The 20579-nt window shown below is 39.5% G+C and overlaps 1 protein-coding gene across 2 annotated transcripts in view; it reads right to left on the bottom strand.

Annotated features, from left to right (window-relative positions):
- Zfand3 (zinc finger AN1-type containing 3) overlaps window positions 1-20579 on the bottom strand; it is a 189684-nt gene that overhangs the window by 121928 nt on the left and 47177 nt on the right. For both annotated transcript variants that reach the window (XM_040732437.1, XM_040732436.1), the window contains exon 2: window positions 14116-14156. In XM_040732437.1, the coding sequence (XP_040588371.1) occupies window positions 14116-14156 (41 nt within the window). The remainder of the gene's footprint in view (window positions 1-14115; window positions 14157-20579) is intronic.

Raw genomic sequence — 20579 nt, 5'->3', positions numbered from 1 at the left:
GCAGGTGGTTGCAAGCTGGAAAAGAAAATCTGGTCCTCTGAAAGAGCTGCCAGTGCTCATTACCACAGAGCCATCTTTCCAGCCCTCCAGCAGTATGCTTTAACATGCCTTCAGGTACATTCAAGTTCAGGTACTACTGCCATGTGCATAAGCCCCAATTCTATTGGTCTAACTGGTCATTCAAAGATTATCAATAAACACTAGCTATGTGCAAGGATCTCAGTTGTTTAATGTGACAATGTTTTGAAACTAACTTTAGACCTTTTAACATAGCCACCAGAGAATATATATATATATAGAGAGAGAGAGATTCTTCATAACTGAGTCCAACACCAAACTCCAAACATCCCTTCAACTCCAAACACTGTTCCCAATTTTCTTTTTCTGTTCAGTAGCTAAAAAGCCTTAGTCACATTTATTGCTTCCTCTCTCAGTATGAATTCCAACAAAAACCCAAGGAATCTTATTCCAGGGTAATTTAGATCACCCTTGCTCCCCAACCTATTTCACTATGATTTAGAATTTTATACCATCTATTATATTATGTAAATCTAACTGATAACTTGCCCGGAGACAAATGGCAGAACCTCTCACCATTAAGCTATATTGCCATCTTGGAGTATATCAAACCAATGACCTTACTCAACTCTCCAATTAAGATCCTCAGTGGCTTACAACAGCTGCTGGATCACAACAGAATTACTATTTGGCTCTTGCAACCAAAATAAGTATTCCACTGACATAGCCAGCATGCTCTTCTCATGATTCATCATCACTATGCTTTCTGGTGTTGTACTTAAAAGATCAAATATTATGTCTTATGTTACAATATTGTTATATTATAGTATCTGTATGTTTCTGCCTGGTTCCATGGGAACAAATGGCACACACACACATCACTAACATAAGGGTCAGTGTCAACTCCTAAGACAGAATGGAATCCCTAAAATGAAAATGATAAAAGAAAGAAAAATATCTTCATTTCACTTGAGATTTTTCTATTTCTCAGAACTAAACAGTTTATCTAAGGGTGACCAAGAGGGCCTCCACCTCTAGCTAATATGGACAGAGGAACTGGTTTATCTCCCCAGTGTAAGCAACCAAAAAGTTGTTAAAAGTATATGAAGCCTTGTAAGTAAGGTATTCAGCAAAGTCTCGAAGTATCTTTCTCTATTAGTCTCCTTATTTTTTGAGATAGTGTATCTCACTTAACCAACCAGAACTTAGTGATTTCCATAGGCAGACATCTTTTCAGGAAGCCACGGAATCTGACATCACCAGCATTAGGGTTAGACATGTGCACTCCCCAGCTATCCACCCAGTGATCTCTGCAAACTCCATGAAGCTATTTTCAGACATAAAAGGCAATGATGCTCATAGATGCAGGAAACTGGTAAGGTGGATGAATTATAGAAAAAAAGGAAAAGGAAAGAAAAAAAGAAAGAAAAAGGAAAAAAAACGAGCAAACTCAGAGTTTAAAGGGCAGAGCCCCACAGAGATGGAATCAGCCTCAGTTTGCAGAACAGACAAGAGACTACACGGGACCAGCATGGGATCATTTTTGCTATTTAGCTGAGCACTGACAGGCATGTATTAGGAAAGAGCCTTAAACTAGAAAATGCTTTGAAAGAATGAGAGAGAGAGACCAATGACTGCCAAGTGCTCACACAAGTCCAGGAAGGGTCCTGCTGGTTCCCACAATATAGAGCTGAAACTTTAAAAGTTGAATAATTGGCTCTAAAATGAGAATGGTTCAAGGGCTGCCTAACAAATCTTAAAAAACAAGACTAGAAAAAAAATTGTTTCCAAGTAATTTTATTACATTCTAGAATAAAACTCAGGAAGTTTTATAGGAATATAAAAATATCTAACACCAAACAAAACACAATGTTGGTATCAAATAAAATTAAGGGGCTGGGAAGACAACTTAGTAAAGCCAGAACAAATGTCTGCATGGACAAGGTAGGTAGCCAGGAAGTCCAGGGAGTCAATGGCAAATGAAGCCTTCTGGGAGAGGGAAAGCCAGTTTAAGAGTGCTGTCAACCAGCTGTGACAGCACATGCACAAGTGACGACAACCTGGTCTATACAGCAAGTTCCAGGATAGCCAGGGCTATGCAGAGAAATCCTGGCTTGAAATCCCCCCAAAAAAGTATCACTGGGAAGTCACTCAACACTAAGCGAAGACCACACATCTATGATATATCGGCAGCACACACCTGATGTGATGATAAAGAAAAATAAGAGAGAACACAGAGTTGGGTGGATCTGGGAGGTCACAGGAAGAGGTACATGGTCAAAACCCATTATAAAAAAATTCTCAAAGACCCAATTTAAAACAATATATTCCTGCTTATTTTACTTTATAGCTACTGTGAGTGGGGCTGCTTTTCATTTCTTTTTTTTTAATTTTCATTATTAGCATATTTTTGAAAAGTCACTAATCAATGTTAATTTTTTCACTCAAACTTTATAGAATTCTAACAATATTCTGGCAAAGTCCCTAAGTTTCTCTATATATGAAGTCATGCTATCAACAACAGAAATAATTTTGCTCCTTCCTTCCATTACTATTTAAATAACTTTTAATTCCTCCCTTTATCTAACTGCTGTATGACTTGCAAGACTTTGCTGGGTAGGTATGAGACAAGTGGATCTCTTGGTCTTGCTCTAGATCTCCAAGGAAATGTTTCCATAGTTGGCTGTGACTCTGTTCTGTTGCACGATTGTGGGGCTGGGAGCACTACCTCTATAACTAATTCACTGAAGGTTTTTATCATGAAGGGATACTAGTTTTTACTACTGCCTTTTCTGTCCATCTAAGTCTGTCGAATGGTTCTTGTCCTTTATTGTTGTGACGTGAAGAGAAATTAGTGTGAAACCGGACCGACGATTCCTTAATCTAAGCTACCCTTGTGTGCCTGAGATAAACCCCTCTTGGTCATGAAGCTGATGCTTTTCAATGCACTGCCAGATTCAGTTTACTGGTGTTTCCCATACATACACCAAGGGTCTGGGCCTGTTGTTTTACTGTGCTGTATTCTTGTCTGGTTTGGTATCAAGAGTAATGCTGGTCCCAGACAATGTGTTTAGACCAGCATTGTGTTTACTTTATTCTTGAAGCTGAAAATTGGTTTAAATTTTCTAAGTTTGGTAGAATCAACAGCAAATTCATCTGATCCTGGGTTTTCCTTTGACAGTATAATGTTTATTACTGATTAAGTTTTGTTACTCATTATTGGTGTGGTTAAGTTTTCTGTCTTCTTGATATAGTTTCAGAATCTAGCCTTCTCCAGGCTTCCACATTGCTGAAGTATAACTATTTATAAGAGTTCACATAATTCACTATGATCTCTGGTATAAGGTGAGGTGTTCCCTTTCATCTCTGCTTTCATTTGAGTCTCCTTTGTCTCTCTGATGGTCCAGTTCAAGGTTTGTCCATTTTATTTACATTTTTTGTAAGAGCATGGGGATTTATGTTGGCCTCTACTGCATTTACTTCTGCTCTAGTTTAGTTTTTCTTCCTACAGTTTGAGGTTTCCCTGTTCTTGCTTTTCTAGTTGCCTTTGTTATCCCATTTAGCACACAGAGGTCATGCTAATTTTTTCTACATGCAGGCTGCTGCTCCGAGTGAAAAAGTCCATGTTAAATATAAAAACACAAACAACACATTTCAAGTATATAACAGAAAAGATATGTTGTGGTGATATTTTGTTTATGATTAACAAATAAAGCTTACCTTAAAAGCAGAGTTCAAAGCTAGCCACACTAGTTAGGCAGAAGACCACACAGTGGTGACACACACCTTTAATCCCAGCAACCACACTGCTCATAGAGACCAGGCAATGGTGGTACACACCTTTAATCCCAGCACTAGGGAGACAGAGGCAGACGGATCCCTGTTAGTTCAAGGCCACCCTAGGATTACACGAAATTGATCCAGTCAAAAAGAGGAACAGCTCACATAAAGTTGATCTTAACACTTGGGGTGACACACCTTTAATCCTAGCACTAAGGAGGTGGAGACAAAATGATATAGTTGCGCAGAGAAAAGAATATCACGTGGGAGGAGACAGAGAGATGTAGTCTGAGGGGCAGGGCCAGTCTAAGCAGTCTGAGGATGCAGGCTGAGGACAGGATTGCCACTTTGGTATGAGCATTGGTAGAGTTAAGAACTCCCTAGTGAGCCGACACTAGTGAGCTAGCCAGCACAGAGTCTTACCATGTAACCTGGTTGGCCTGAGATTCACTATGTAGGCCAAGCTGATCCTGAAACTCGAAGAAAACTCCTGGCCTCTGCCTCCACCTCCCAAATCCCAAAATTAAAGATACCACACACAGCCTTATTTTGATTATTTTTTTAAACTGTGTGTGTGTGTGTGTGTGTGTGTGTGTGTGTATGTGTGTGTGTGTGTGTGTGTGTGTGTGTGTGTGTGTTTCTCGGTGTAACAAACAGCTCTGGCCATCCTGGAACTTACTCTGTGAGCTAGGCAGAGGCCTCAAACTCACAGGATTAAGGATGTGTGCAACTACCACCTGGTAAATATAGTTTTAATGATACTTTAAAAATGTATTTCATCAATGTCATCTAATTTGACTCACAGTGAGGGATATATAATGGTCACCATGTGACAGGAGGCCACTAGGATGTCATACCCTTTCATGGCTTCAGAGAATGGGGCAGTAACAGATATGCAGAAAAACTGGGAGAGGGGTTGGCTTTCTGAAAAAAAATTCATAGCACCCTGGAAGTTGAGTGTGTTTATAATATACAGTGGAAGCAGGGTTAGTGCACATAGATGAACAAGGGGACAGGTTTAGCTAATCTAGGTAGAAGCAGCCTCTACAAGGAAGTAGTCTTCAGGCCATAAAATTCAAAGAAGAAAGCTACAGTGAACATTTTCTGCATGTACTGTCACAATTCACACTTGAATGCCCCAGGGTAGGCTTTACTATCCCTCTGAACCTCATCATGGAAGGGACAGGGTTTGATTTTTCCCATGGATCTGAGGTTACCAGGTCCTGGCATAGCTGTGCCCATGGCAACAATACACATGCACTCAAGACTTCACTCACTAAGGCTTCCTACAACACAGCTTCTCTAATTTAGTCACATATGCTCAGTCAGGCATCATCTACACAGATGAGCCAGGAAGAAACATTAAAAAATATTTTCTGTTATGAGTGTTATTTACTTATACAAGTGTTTTCAATTTTTTTCTACTAAGATGGCTTGTTCAGAGACTGTTTAACACTTTACTTGTGAATAATAAATTTTTAAAGATTACTTTTAAATCAAGGAAAATAAAATTATATTCAAAATACAAAACACTTTTAGTCATTTTTATTGTGGTATGTCTGTCACATGTCTAATGTCAAGATAATAATTTATCTTGAAAACTCTTTACCTTCCCAAAATGATACCCTGTATCTGTTAGTAAACCCCCATTCCTGCCATCTTCATGTGTCTATGAATAAACTAGTCTAGGTTCCTTGGGTACACTTGTCCTTTTGTGATTGGCTTGTTTCACTTAGCATTATGCCCTCCATATGTGGTGGCAAGTTTTTTATACTGTTCAAAGTAGCATAAAGATGAATTCCTTGACGATGCTGTAAGGTATAAAGTGATGACAAGTTAAGTGATCTTCCTTGAGAAAAGGAATACTAACTTTTTATGCTCTCCTTACCATGAATTCCCCTAACCATAACCATCAACACACAAAAGCAAGTAGGAGAGGACACTTTAAAGGTCCATTTTGTATATCAGGGAATGGAACACTTGATCTTAAGTTAAAATATGTATCTCTAATAAAAAGTGCTATTATATTTGAAAAGGAATTCTTTAAGGCACTGACATTCAAATCATCTTTTAATTTATGTATGTGATAAGATGCCACATAAAAACTCTTACCTGAGAAAACATTAAGATGTTAAAGAGTACAGCTCACGATTTTAATCCCAGCGCTCTTGAGGCAGAAGCAGGTAAACGTCTCTGAATCTACCACCCCTTTTAGATTTTCTTCTTGCCTGATAGAATCTAGAGATTTCTAGTGTTATCTTAAGATTACTACATAATATACTCATACAAGGAGAAAGGAAACTGATGCTGAAATATTTATTTTTAAACGATGGATCTAACTGACAACAAAAGAAGATTAAAAAGGCTGTTTTTCCAGCATAACCTTAGTTCACCTTCAACCCTTCACTCAAAAAAAAACCTGGGACAATCGCTGGTATTTTACACCTAAAGACTCTAAAATTCCTTTCTCCCGGGTAGTATGAGATCACCATTTAAATAGAAGACTCTAGACTTCCTAAAAGCACAAACAGTACTAGGCACTCAAGAGGTGCACTAAATGGATGGGCTGAGCAGACAGGAGCAGCAAGCTTTCAGCTGCCAGTAACTTGAGACTAGTATTCTAAGAATTCCTGATTACAACTCATGGAAACTAACAGCTTGCCACATTGCATGCCATGACTCAAAGGCACACCACTGTCACATAAAGCTGGCAAATCAGCAGCTTCTATAGATGTCAAACAATTTCAAACAAAATCATCTGCCCTACTCTGTTTAACATTGTAGTAGCCTATGGCTAAGCTGTTTATCAAGATAGAACAGACTTAAGCCTTGCTGTACATTCCCTCAGAAAACTAGTGAGATAATTATCAATAGTGGGTGTCAACATTCAGAAATAAACTGTGGGGCACTTAATAATTTCCTGCCTACCAGGACTCATCAAAACTTTAGTAGATGGGATTGGTGGGATGGATGGCTCAGGGGTTAAGAGAACTCGCTGTTCTTTCAGAGGTCCTGAGTTCAACTCCCAGGACCCACAAGATAGCTCACAACCATCTATAACTGTAGTCCCATGGGATCCAATACACTCTTCTGATGTGCAAATATTCATCAGACAAAACTATACTTAATAAAGCACATAAATAAAAGAAGTTTAAAAGAAATCAGTAGCACCTGCAAGATTTTCATAGGACACAGCTAGAAATATGTTTAGTTTAAGCCCAGTTAACTAGCTGCAGCTCATTTTTCTAGAAAGTTTAATACAGTCCTATGTGTTTTTAACTGAACTGTTCAGGAAATGCATTCTTCTTACTCTCTCCCATCATGGGTTAACAAACACCAAAACTCATTACCAACCCTTTACTTGTCCAATTTTTCTCTTGACATTTTTTTCCAAACTAATTTCTGCACAAAATAGAAAAACATATGCAACATTACTATTTAACTGGGTCAATGCTAATTTCTATAGTTTATTTGATATATCAGCCAAAAATAACTCTACTGTTTTTAGAGTACATGCAAATACAAAACCCAAAATATGGTCTGTCTTGAGGGTGAATTGGTAAATTATTAGCCTATGATGGTCTATCCAAAAACATCTGGGCTTTTAAATACCTGATAAAATTTGAAACTAGATTTCCAGTCTTAAGTCATTGATACCTAATACTTGGCCACTATCAGCTAAAGATAAAGTAGTATCCCAGAAATTCTAGGACCTCAGACTAATCATCATAATCTCACACATCTCAGGAAGACAGCATCTCTACTCCACTGAGAACTTTCATATGCTAGTATAATTATATCTAAATAGTTACTAGTTTCATATGCCCTCACTCTCCTAAACAGCAGCAGGCAAAACTCAAAAACTACAGCATTCATTGGTTGAATGTTTAGGAATTGAGAGAATTTTGCAACCCATGTCTCAAATGATCACAAAGAGAAAAGGGCAGATTTGTAATGGCAAAGCTTTAAACTAATGAAGTCACATGAGGAAAGTCACAAAACCACTCTGTGGAGGTAAGTCCTTAGACTCTTTTCCCCTAAAGTACTGATCTTTCCAGCAGACACCCAAATAAGCATCAGTCCCACTCAGCAGTACCATAGTTTATTTAAAATATATTCTATCTCAGTAACCACTTTGTTCTAATTGGCAAGGCAAAGCCAGGTCTCTAAAGCACATAGCTTGTTACATTCAGTTTGGATTACAAAAGCACACGACGAAACAAACTGCATCGAAATGTACAAATTAACAGCTCAGGAGTATGGGACAGGGTAGTGGAATTAGACTGTAATTCGGAACAAACTCCATAGGGAAGCTGGGGAACAAATCACTAGTGTCCTTATAAACCATACAAGGTTTCCAAATGAGCAAATACACAGCCAGAGGACAGGCTTTTCCATAACTCAACCAAGCTACTAAATATGGATGCAAGAAACCAGTTTCTTTAACACAATTATGCACATATGTATGAGAACAGGAATACCAACAAGGCAGTTTAACAATCAAAACCTACAGTTACACTGTCTAAATATGAAACTCATCTTTGCCTTGCCACTGACAACGCACCAACAAGCCCACAATTAAATCATATTTCCAAACCTTTTTTTTAATCTTTTGAGAGGCTAAACACAGGAGACTAAATTAGAAATAAAGCTTTGCTATGCAGTACAGAGAGGAAGGTTAATGAGCTAAAAGGCACAAGAAAGATGTTAAGAAATGAAAATCTCACCACAAAAATGGAAAATACTTTAGACCAAAAAAAAAAAAAAAAACACTCCCCTACCCCCACCCAACACACACACAAACTTCTTGAATTAGCTATCTGTGAAGCTTCCAGTAGGTTTCTCTGATTTTCCCTGGAGACAAATCATAATGGAACTCACAGAAGAGCAAGGAAAAGCAGGAACTATATATATGCTAACGCGCTGATATGGCTATAGCCTGCTATTCTGTTTGCTCCAAATCCACTTCACCGGACGCTGGCGTTCACACACCTAAAACCAGCCTCCAGTCTTCGCTCTAAAATCTACTGAATCTTGGATACATGAGCTGCAGTTTCCTCATCTGTACAATGACCACATGAAACTTTCCGAGATTAAATGAAGTGACACTGTACGTAGCCATCTTAAGTCAACAAACACTGTGGACTTCTGGTATCAAATTTTTTTTGTTTGTTTTTATTAGACAGGGTTTCTCTGTATTGTTTTGGAGGCTGCCGGTCCAGCCTGGCCTCGAACTCACAGAGATCTGCCTGCCTCTGCCTCCCGGAGTGCTGGGATTAATTAAAGGCGTGCGCCACCACCACCCGGCCTCTGATATCAAATTTTATAGTACAAAAAAAATCAAATTTTAGTTATGTTAGTAGCTTAAAGATAATGTCTTTTTTTTTTCACTTGATATCCCTTTTGCAGGTAAGAAAGATTAATTTCAAAAGAGCTATAACCAGGGAAAGTATCCAAAGACCCACAAGCTAACCAGATCAAAAGATACTTTGAGCAGAGCACCAATAGCTGTGTGGAGTCCAAGCCACAGAAGCCCACAGAAACAAAACCCCATGGCGCTCAACACCACCTGAGTCTGTCACCAAATACTCTCACATTCCTGTCAGACAAGAGCTTGTTCATCCTGCTACCTCACTAGTCCCCGAGTACACACACCACAGGAGATGTAGCAATTATGTCAGACTGCTCCTCGTGTCCAAACCATGCAGTTCTCAGACATGGGAGGTCACTGAATTTCTGTGACAAAGAGTGACTGGAGCCCCCTCGCATCCCTGAGTTAAAAATATTTACATATTCCTAGAGTGGACCAAGTGACGCAATGCTCACACCTCCATCTCCAAAATGTGTCCACCTACAGCCTGTGAATATGAACCCTGTTTTGAAAAAGGGGGTCTTTGTAGTTGTAATTAAAGATTCCTCAATAAAGCACAATCCTGAATAAGGAACAGCTCTAATTCCAATGTCACTTATCCTTAGGAGACAGAAGACAGACTCAGGGCAAACAGAAAGCCAGCAACAGACCGACTAAAAGCCAAAGAACATCAGATTACTGGAAAAACATGGGATGGTCTGTTTCTGCAGTCCTAGTAAGAACCAGCCCTTGCTGATACCCTGAGTTAGGCTTCAGCTTCCAGAACTGAGAAAAGAAACTGTTGTTTAAAGCCAAATGAGGGTCAATTGTTATGGCAACACTTTAACAGTAACATTTAAAATGGCAAAAGCTTGTAAAAGCCAACAGTAGTAGTTAAAGCAGAATGAACAGTGTGCAGCATCCTGCCATTGGAGGGCTCCTGCCTAACGTGTGAGGTCCTGGGTCTAATCTCCAGCACCCTAAGAAACGTATCTCTGTAAAATGCTTGCCATACAAGCAGGAGGCTTTAAAAAGCCAGGCATAGGAACACAAACTTGTAATCACAGCACTGTAAAACAGAGACAGGAGGATCCCTGAATTGGCAGGTCCCGGGTCCCAGTAAGAGACCCTTTGTTGTTTGAACAAGCTAGATGACTCCTGAGGATCAACACCCAAGACTGACCACTGGTCTCTGCACGTATTAATAGCACACATACACAAAAAAGAAAACAGATGAAACTGATTTTTAAAGAGTCAGAGGCTGGAGAACAGAGTGAGTTTCCAGGACAGACAAGGATACACACAGAAACACACCCCACACCACTCCCCACCAAAAAAAAAAGTTTTAGTTGCATTTTAAATGGGTCAGCTAGCAATCAGTAATTCATTAACTTACTACTTTCACTGTGAATTACCATCCCTCCATTATTTACTCAGTTTATGTCAATCATGAAAAAACTAAGTCAGGTTATTCTTAAATGGGAAATGGGTCTAAATTATCATTATCATTTAGCTGTGAAATTTTTCCTTACAGAGGCATGTGTTTGAACACTTGGTCTTTCATTGATAGCTGTTTTGTGACATTGTGGAAGCTTTAAGATGCTAGGTCTAGATCAGCAATTCAGACTATGGGTCACGACCTCATAAAGGGGAACAACTCTTTAACAGGGGTGGCCTCAGACCATTGGAAAACACAGATGCTTATAATTCATAAGAGTAACAAAACTACAATTATGAAGTTCAATGAAAATAACTTTATGGTTGGGATCACCACAACATGAGGAACTGTATTAAAGGGTCCCAGCGTTAGGAACATTGAGAACCACTGGTCTAGATAAGGAAGTGGGTTGCTGGGGGTGGACCGTATGATCAAGCAAACAGCTTCATACTCCAGCAGCTACCACATCATGCTCTCCCCACTGTCACGGACTTTAGCCTCACACTGTAAGAGGCGAAAACAAATAAGCCCCTTCTTTAAGTTGTCCCTGTCAGATACTGTCACATCAGTTACACACACTGTTTAAAAGAAACTGCCTGCTATGATTTTCTGGATAAATATTTTTCTCTTGGCCTGGAAATGGTGGGCACATTAGTGTTGATTTTTTAAACTTGGTTTTATTATTTTACACATATGGGTGTTTTGTATGTATGTATGTATGTATGTATGTATGTATGTATGTATGTATGTATGTATGTCTGTGTACCCTCAGAGGCCAAAAGACATCAAATCCCTGGAACGAGAATTAGATAGTTCTGAGTCACCAGGTGGATGCTAGCAATCAAATGCAGATCCTCTCCGAGAGCAGGCAGTGACTGCTCTTAACTAATGAGCAATCTCTCCAGACCCATACTCTTACTTCTTTTTTAGAAACACATTTTAAAAAGAAATGTTTTGATATCTTTTAAATTACGCTACCAGTACCTAAGAGCTATTCCTTAAGTGATTTCCATTTTTTAAAGTGTACATTTCATCTTTTGTGTTTGTTCTGCTTTGTTTTGAAACAGGGTTTCTCTATATAGCTCTAACCTGAAACTTGCTACATAAACCAAACAGGCTAACTCATAGATATCTGCCTGCCTTCTGAATACTAGGACTAAAGGCATTCACCACTACACCTGGCTTTTAATCAACATTTAAAATTAAAGTAGCTGTGGCCAAAGCAATCTTCATGCTGTCTTGTATACATCTCATGCCAATAATATATTTCCTATGTTTTTCTACCTTCATAACCAAACAATACACAAGTGTAGTTTTAAAGTTCAATGATAATTTTTCTTTTTCAAGAATACAAGTGGTACATGAGCAGGCAGAAGCAAGGTAATATAAGAAGAAAGGGCTTGACAACTTGAAAATATTCTTTGTTTAAAGCAGAGTTTCATGGACTTAAACTCGGGAAGCAGTCAAGGATGACTTCAAACTTCTCAATCTCTTGCCTCCACATCCCAGGTGCTAGTGTGTACCAGCATGTTCAGTTTATGTAGTTTATTAGGGACTGAACCAGTGCTTCATGCAAACTAAACAAGCTCTCTCAACTGAACTACATCCGGGCCCTCTCCTAGAACTCTTTAAAGGAAACCTGTATAAAAAGGATAGACACAGAACAGCAGCAATCAAGTTAACTATAGCCAAAGACAGCAGAACCATAACAAATCTAAACAAACATGAAGACCACAAACTGACTCTGTTGATGATCTTTTTAAACATTATATTCATCCGGGGACATGAGACAGTTCTTCATAGGTGTTTGGCATGAGCTACCTTATTAAAAGTATCTGGCCTTCCCAAGGGAAGATCACTACAAAGTACAATGGAGATCACTCTGCGGATAGAGCTACAATCTACTGCAAACTGCATCTGCTATGTTAATCTGTCCTACTAAAGTTCTCATTATTGAAGAAATATTTCTTTATATCTGTAATTACAGCCCTCCACAAAACCTGGCATAATGTGGTTAAAACTGGATGAGGCTTGATGCTTTTCTTTTAAAAACCTAACTGCTAACTTTAAACAGATGCACGCTGGTAAGTTTCCCTACCCCCCCCCACACACACACACACACCACCTCTCCTTTAGTTTAAGTGCAAATGTCAAGGTTTAAAGCTTGCAAGATGATCGTTTCTTTGTCCAAATAGCATAATGAATCCAAGACTAAAAGAACAACAACAACAACAAAGCAAAAATGCTTTGCCTAGATTCTTCTGAGCCCCTTTCTTGACTGGGCTTCCCCTTTGACTGCCCCAATATAAAGAGACTTAAACATTAACAGCCTTCTGAATAAAAAGTTTTCATCCTTGGAATTACCCCCACATACAACCACCCACCATCAAGTCTGTCTCTTCAAACCTAAAAAAAATGTATTCTTCTAGTCAACACTCACAGGCATGTCCAAAACATGCTCAGAGCATTTACTAAAAAGAACTTAAAATTATTAATTTTTCTATGTCCCTTTGAGATATATTATGTATCCCCTCCTACAACTTGGGAGTGTCTTTCTCAAAAACTTGAAAGCCATGTTTTTAAAATGTAATTACCAACTTTGCTCATCACCAGCTCATACAGAGTTGGCCTATCAGCAAACAGTTTCATTTCTGTCTCTACAGAATCTGTTTTACCACCCGTGCCCACATTCCTGAACTCTCCCTTTAAAGGCCTGCACCACCACTGTGTAGTCTGTTCTTGAGCTCGGTTTATGCTATACCATGCTGTCTGCTACAACAGTGTATCACTAAAACCTGTCCATAATACTCTATATAATATCCAGCTTTGCTTACTTTTGACAAATTAAAAAGAAACTAAACATATCTCATCAGTAAAGAGTGAACTGAGTTATGGAAGATCTCTGGCTATAAACTGCTTTTTAAGAAATTAAATTGGGGATTTTAAGTTCAGGAAAGAGTTATAATTCAAGGACTCAATCAGTATGTGGGGATGGTAAAGTACCAAGTCCCAATCCTATGTTTTACAAATGATGGATCTAAAGTCCAAAAAGATGAAGTGACTTACCCAAGATGATTTCAAGGAGGATCTGATTAGAAGGGACTAACTCAGCATGACTTGCTTCCTGACTCCAACATGAAAATATTCTTCTTGTGGTATTCTCATTGATAAAGCAACATTTACTATTAATCATTTAAATCAAGATCAGAGATTAATAGACAGGACCCTAAACCAAATACATTTTTGAAATTCCTCAGTACCCCAATAAACTGAGCAAACTGTATTTGATGCAAGGACACATGAAATTCCATTTCAGCCTGAGAGGCGAAGCATTATCTTAACCAGCATATGAAGCACCCAGTGAAGGGACTGCTTTCACGCACAAAGAAAACAAAGCCCCATGCAAAATCCATAGGAGGGACAAATGATTTAGATACTCTTAAAATAACCAAAAATAAATAAATAAATTGTTGGGAGAAAAACAAAATGAAAAACAAAACAAAACACCCAAACCCTTTTCTGCACTTACCAGCAAAGCATTTGGAACAGAGATTCATAGTCTTGCTGGACCTGGGGCAAAAAAAAAGAAAAGAAAGAAAGAAAAGAAAGAAAGAAGAGCTAAAAAATCCATATCACTCTAATCAAAACAAAAAATTAAATGCAGGCAAAGAATTTACTGGCCAGACAACTGCTCTAATAAGCTAATTAATAGCAAGTCTGGCCAGCTGTCCATCCCATCCCCAACAAAACAAAAGCAAACAAAACTAAAGTAAAATGCATGGGTTTTTATTTTTTACCTTTGCATGAGCCAATGCTTTATTTTATTTGCTGCAATTAACAGCTGGGGAAGCAATATGTTTAGGAGTACTGTAGTAGCCCAGGAGTCAATTTATCTCACAGTCTTTCTGTGAAGAGCAGAAATGTCTGCAAAGGAGTTTTTAACTTTCCCCAGAATCATAGGCACCTACTTTCTCCATCACTTTTATCCTCTTCTTTCCTCTCATTCAGATCCTGGTCAATTAAGGCCTTGTTTTAAACTCTTCCTTCAGCTGCTCCCAACCAAATTATTGTTTCATGTTCTTTCAACTGTTAATAATAGCTGTAATTCATGGAATACTAACTTGGATGGACATTTAACATACATTATCTTATTTATCACCCAGGCTCCCTCAAATGGATATTATCATATTGCCTGTTTCACTTTTTTTTTTAAAGTTCACATTCTTGTCTGTATAACCAGGAAACACTCTACAATTGGCCATAAGTAATGAATATTAGGAAATGTTCCCCATCTCCTCCAAGATATTCTTAAACTGAGGATGTCTATAAACGCCACAACACACTCTCTCATTCCCATTTGACCTACAAACAGCTGTCCAAAGACACACATCTAGAGACTGCAGATGGTTAGCTACATGAACTCCTGTCTGAGCTAACTCCAAGGCCATCCCTGTCATCCTCCTTTTTACAGCACAGCCAGCCAGGGACTACAAAGGTCAATTTACATGCCGGGTGCAACTCCCTGAGGCTTACCTGACCCATCCTGTTCCAAGCAAACTCATTCTTAGAGCTCCTTCCAAAGACCTCCGAGAATACGCTACATTGGGCAAGTTGGCCTATTTGCAGCTTCATTCCTAAGCAACTCTCCTCCCAACACTAAGCCTTGGCCAGAGCTGCCCTGACAAATAGAATAAGCCAATTTTCTTCTGTCCTGTACTAAATTTTACAGTTTAAGCCTAAGATCTGGGTGTGGTGGTGCATACCTATCATTCTACCAACTGCAAACAGGAGGCTGATGCCAGAGTAAGCTACACAGTAAAATCAATGGGCTACCTAGCAAAGCCTTGTCTCATAATGCCAACAATAGCAACTTTAAGAGGGGTGGGGGGAGATGAAAGGGAGCCTCCTACAGGAAGTACTTACTATTTATGCCAAAGATTACAGAACAGAAAACAAATGGTTCTCATGGAGCTCACAAGTCTGTTCTTTTAACTCTGAGAACAAGGGCTTCTGCTGAAGGGAACATGCCAACACCAGTCTAGCACAGCAGCGGCTCATGAGAATGCTCCCACAACTGCAGAGCTGGTCTGTGCCTGCAGGTCAAGTCTGCTCTCTGATAAAGTACAACAAACTCTGCCCTCCACCCACACAAGACTAGACTACCAGTATTCCTGCCAGCTGAAGCTGAGACTGGAGGATTCTTCTGAGACCTTTAGCTTCCCCAAAGAGTCAGGTCACTTCCTGGTTTTCTGTTCTTCACGAAGTATATAAAGAGCCAACTGCACAAGGTCTACAGGAGCCTTGGCAAGTCTGCACAGAGCTGGCAGGACCCGTTTTAAAATCTTGTTCCACAAACTGGCAAGGAAAAAATTCAAACAGGGGTGGGGGTGGGAGGACAAAATATTACTTTTTCCTCAGTCTCCTTGATCTCTCTTCAGATAGTTTATTCAAAGTGCCAAATCAGAACTCTCGCTATCTCCCAGAGTCGGCTGACCCCTCTTACGCTAACCTTTATAAACAGCAATACTTCTTCCTAGTTGCTCAAATCAAAAATCTCAGGTGGCAGCTTTAACTCCCTTCTTTTCTGCTGTTTTCTGGATGACACTCAGCAAGACCCACCAGCTCCACTTGCAACCGTACTTGTTACAAACCTGTATTTCCAACCCTCCACCCACCACTAATTCTTGCCACTGTAAATGACCTCTCATTGTCTCCTGCCTCCTTACAATGATTTTCCACCTAACAGTCAGGGTAATCTTTTAAAAAGTAGGTAATGCTTTTTTTTTTCTTTTTGGTTTATCAAGACAAGGTTTAACTGTGTAGCTCTGGCTGTCCTGGAATTCATGCTATAGACCAGGCTGACCTTGAACTAAGAGATCCACCTGCCTCTGCCTCCCAAGCACTAAGACTACAGGTGTGCACCGCCACCACCAGGCAGACTGGTTTAAAATCTTTTTTAAAGGCCTGTACATCCTCTGTGGTCTGGCTCTACCAACCTTCTTCTTTTTAATTTTCACCTCCGTTCATCATACTGCATGGGCCTTCATTCTGTTCTCAGAGTGTACTATGAGAGCCTTTCCATGCTGAGTCCAAGTCACTGTGAAGTGGCCCTACCTAGTGCAGACCTCTCAGATGGAAAACTACTTCAACTAGTTCCACTTGTCTTCTCTCACAACCTATGGGAGTGTATCTCAGCACTTGTCTTTTTGCTGTTTTGTTTTTGTTTTTGTTTTGAGACAGGGCAGTATGAGGCGCAGGCTGGCCTCAAACTTGCTGTGTAACTGAGGATGACCTAAAGTCCAGATCCTCCTGTTTCTTTTTTTTTTTTTAAAGATTTTATTTATTCATCATTATATAGTGTTCTTACTGCATGTCTGCCTGCAGGCCAGAAGAGGGCACCAAATCTCATTACAGATGGTTGTGAGCCACCATGTGGGTGCTGCGAATTGAACTCAGGACCTCTCGAAGAGCAGTTAGTGCTCTTAACCTCTGAGCCGCCTCTCCAGCCCCAATCCTCCTGTTTCTAACTTTCCAAAACTTTTGATTAGGTTAATGTTATTACATCTGGCTTACTGATGATCTTTTAACAATACCAAGTACCATAAGTGCCATAAAAGCAACAATCCTGTAGGTCACTTTCATTTGCTATTTTATTTATGTCATATTTTTTGTATGAGGACACACATGTGCCATGGTATAAGAGTTAAAAGTCAGTTCCTTCCACCAAGTGAATTCTGGGCATCAAACCTGGGCAGTCAAGATCGGCAACAAGAGCCTTAACCAGCTGAGCCACACCTCCAAACATAACAAGCATTTCATAGAAACCCATCAAAACTCAGGTTTTCGTTGTGCATGTATACTATTTCTGACCCACTTCTATAATGCTGTTATAGGCTACACAGCATTGTAAACACTCAATCTACTATGTATTCACACTATATTTAGTTGCACTCTTATATTGCATTCACTACCTTTTTCCCAGCTATTTTTCTATTATAAATACTACCACAGCAAACATTGTTAGACATAAATCTCTGGTAATGAACCTGCATCTGAATGATTTTTCTTTAAAATTGTCTCTGAGAGTGTACTAGATGAAAAAATGTGAATTTTGTATATGCTGTGTGAAGTTACTTTCTGTATAAGTTTTACATGCTTTTTTTCCAATACATTCTCACCAATCTGAGTATTTTTATATTCAAGTCTTTGCTTCATGGAAAAATGATAGTCTTGTTTGCATGGTGGGCTTTCCTCCTCCCCAATTTTGTAAAAGGAACAATTATATTCATCTGACATTGAGTTTTGGAGATATTAATTTTTGGACGTTAATTTTTCAACAAAGAAAAAGAAATCTCAAAATGCAGGTTGCTTTAAGACAGTTGTCTTGGGCACATTAAAGAAATGGGTCTTAGTGAAGAGTGGCTACTGCAGTTTCAACGGAAACCCCCTCGCTCAGGACTGTCCCATGGTCTGCAAATCTGCACGTGTCAATCTGATGCCGCTCGCTCTCACGCTTTTGGTCTGCTGTAGCTTTGTCTTTCTCCCTTGCTTTGGCTGCAGTGATTACATATCCCTGTAAACTGTGGTGTTGATACCAGGACTGAAATACTAACAAGTTGTTTTAAAGATTTTATCTATGTGTACGTGTATCTGTATCTGTCACATGTATGCAGGTGCCCTTGGTGACAGCCTGATGGAGGTGCTGGGAACTTAACTCAGGTCCTCGGGAAAAGCAGCAAACATTTCTAACCACTGCGTCCTCTCTCCAACCCTACAAGTTTTTAACTTTAAAAATAAAAAACAAAAAACAAAACCTTCAGGATAATTCATTGTGGGTAATTAAATAACATTTTCTAACTAGTTCTAATTCTAGAAATCTCTAAGTTATGTTTTTTATGAAGAGTACTACTACCTCTCAGTACCCAAAATACATACATACCATTGCCACGCCCTCCCAAAACTATCAGTATAAACACTGTAATCAATAATCTAGTCCCCTATGTATGTATTTCCCTCAACGGCTGTTCTTCCCTCTCACACTCGTCCGTAAGACAGACCTGGACACTAGAGCACTGAAGAACAAAACATGCCAAACTCGCTGGGCAATGCAGAGGCAGGTGGAGCTCTATGGCCAGTCTGGTCTACAGAGCAAGTTCTGAGCAGCCAGGACTACACAGAGAAACCCTGTCTTGAAAAAATCCAAACAAACGAACAAAACCGTAACAAGCTCTTCCAGTATTTGGTAGTAACTTTTCTAGGTTAGAAATGAGTCTAAAACAAGAAATAGGAAGATTCTATAAAGGGAAATATTTCTAGTTTTTGTTTAAGGGTTTTTTGTTTTAGGGTTTTTTTTATACTACTCTTTTATTGTATGTGCATTTGTTGTTTTACCCGCATGTATGTCTGTATGAGGGCGTCAGACCTCCTGGAACTGGAATTACAGGCAGTTGTGACCTACCATATGGGTGCTGGGAATTGAACCCAGGTCCTCTGGAAGAGCAGTCAATGCTCTTAACCACTGAGCCATCTCTCCACCACTCTGGTTTTGTTTTTGTCTGATCTGGTTTGGTTTTGGTTTGTTTGTTTTTTTTTTAAGATATTTATTATGTATACAGTAGTCTGCCTGCATGTATGCTTATACACCAGAAGGGGGCATCAAATCTCATTATAGATGGTTGTGAGCCATTGCTGGAAATTGAACTCAAGACCTCTGAAAGAGCAGTCAGTGCTCTTAACTGCTGAGCCATCTCTCCAGCCCCTGGTTTTGGTTTCTCTCTCTCTCTCTCTCTCTCTCTTTTTTTTTCCCCCCTTTTTTCTTTTTTCTTTTTTGGTTTTTCAAGACAGGGTTTCTCTGTGGCTTTGGAGGCTGTCCTGGAACTAGCTCTTGTAGACCAGGCCTGTCTTAACTCACAGAGATCCGCCTGCCTCTGCCTCCAGAGGGCAGGGATTAAAGGTGTGCTCTACCACCACCCAGCTGGCTTTGGTTTCTTAAGACAAATTCTCACTCTGTAATCCAAGCTGACTTCAAATTTGTGGCACCCCCTCCTGCCTCAGCCTCAGAGGTGCTGGCATGAACTACAGGCTAGTGAGATCTCTGTTAGACAGCAAGCACTAATCTCAAAGGATGAAAACCACAGATCTCCATTCAACCTCCTTTAACGCCTGGCAGGTGAATGAGGGGATGAGAGAAAGAGGATAGAGGACGAAGGACAAAGGATAAATGGTGCAACGGAACAAATGTGTTCACTCTAAAAATAATTTCAGTTGTCTTAGACTTGAGATTAGAAGATTAAAGACTGGTAACTGCTGCCTGCCACCCAAAACAGCACAGTCTAAATTCCTACAACAAACAAGCAGCAGCAAACAGCACTACTAAATTATCAGTCCAGTTCATTCCAGGCAAACAAGAAAAAGGTCAGTTCAAACAGATGGCATCCTAGCTGGGGAGGACAGGGGAGGTTTTCTACCTCTGACCAGCCTGCTCAAACTGTTGTACATCATTCAGTCATTCAGATGATGCTTGCAAAGTTTTCTTTCTAAAGGAATACTCAAAGGAAATGATAAATTTGTTAATAAGGGGGATTAGTACTAAACTGCAGCAACGCCAATCCTCATTTAAAAACTAATTCAAATTAAACATAGTGAGACACAAAGATCACATGCATTCATATTTATGCTAAGGCAGCCAAATTATATTTAAGGATTCCATGTTTCAACACATTTTTTCAATTACCTATCAGTCTCATCATGAATTTGAAAGAAAGACTTCTGCCATGCTTTCCCATGCTGAGGTAAACCAATGCACCATAAACCACAAGGGCAAAGCAAATAATTCCATATTAATCACAGACATTATTGACATAACACATCCTCACTTCACAGGCTTAGATGTAACCTTCCAAGACTCTATCCATAATTAACCAGCACTGTAGTGTGCAGTTTCAGAGATCCAGAGCAAAGAAACAGGCAACTTTACCAGAGCTTTAAAGAAAA

This window comes from Mesocricetus auratus, unplaced genomic scaffold, assembly GCF_017639785.1.
Source record: "Mesocricetus auratus isolate SY011 unplaced genomic scaffold, BCM_Maur_2.0 Super-Scaffold_100027, whole genome shotgun sequence".
Lineage (NCBI taxonomy): Eukaryota > Metazoa > Chordata > Mammalia > Rodentia > Cricetidae > Mesocricetus > Mesocricetus auratus.
The sequence above is the reverse complement of the archived record's forward strand: the minus strand, read 5'-3'. Positions and strand labels throughout refer to the sequence as shown.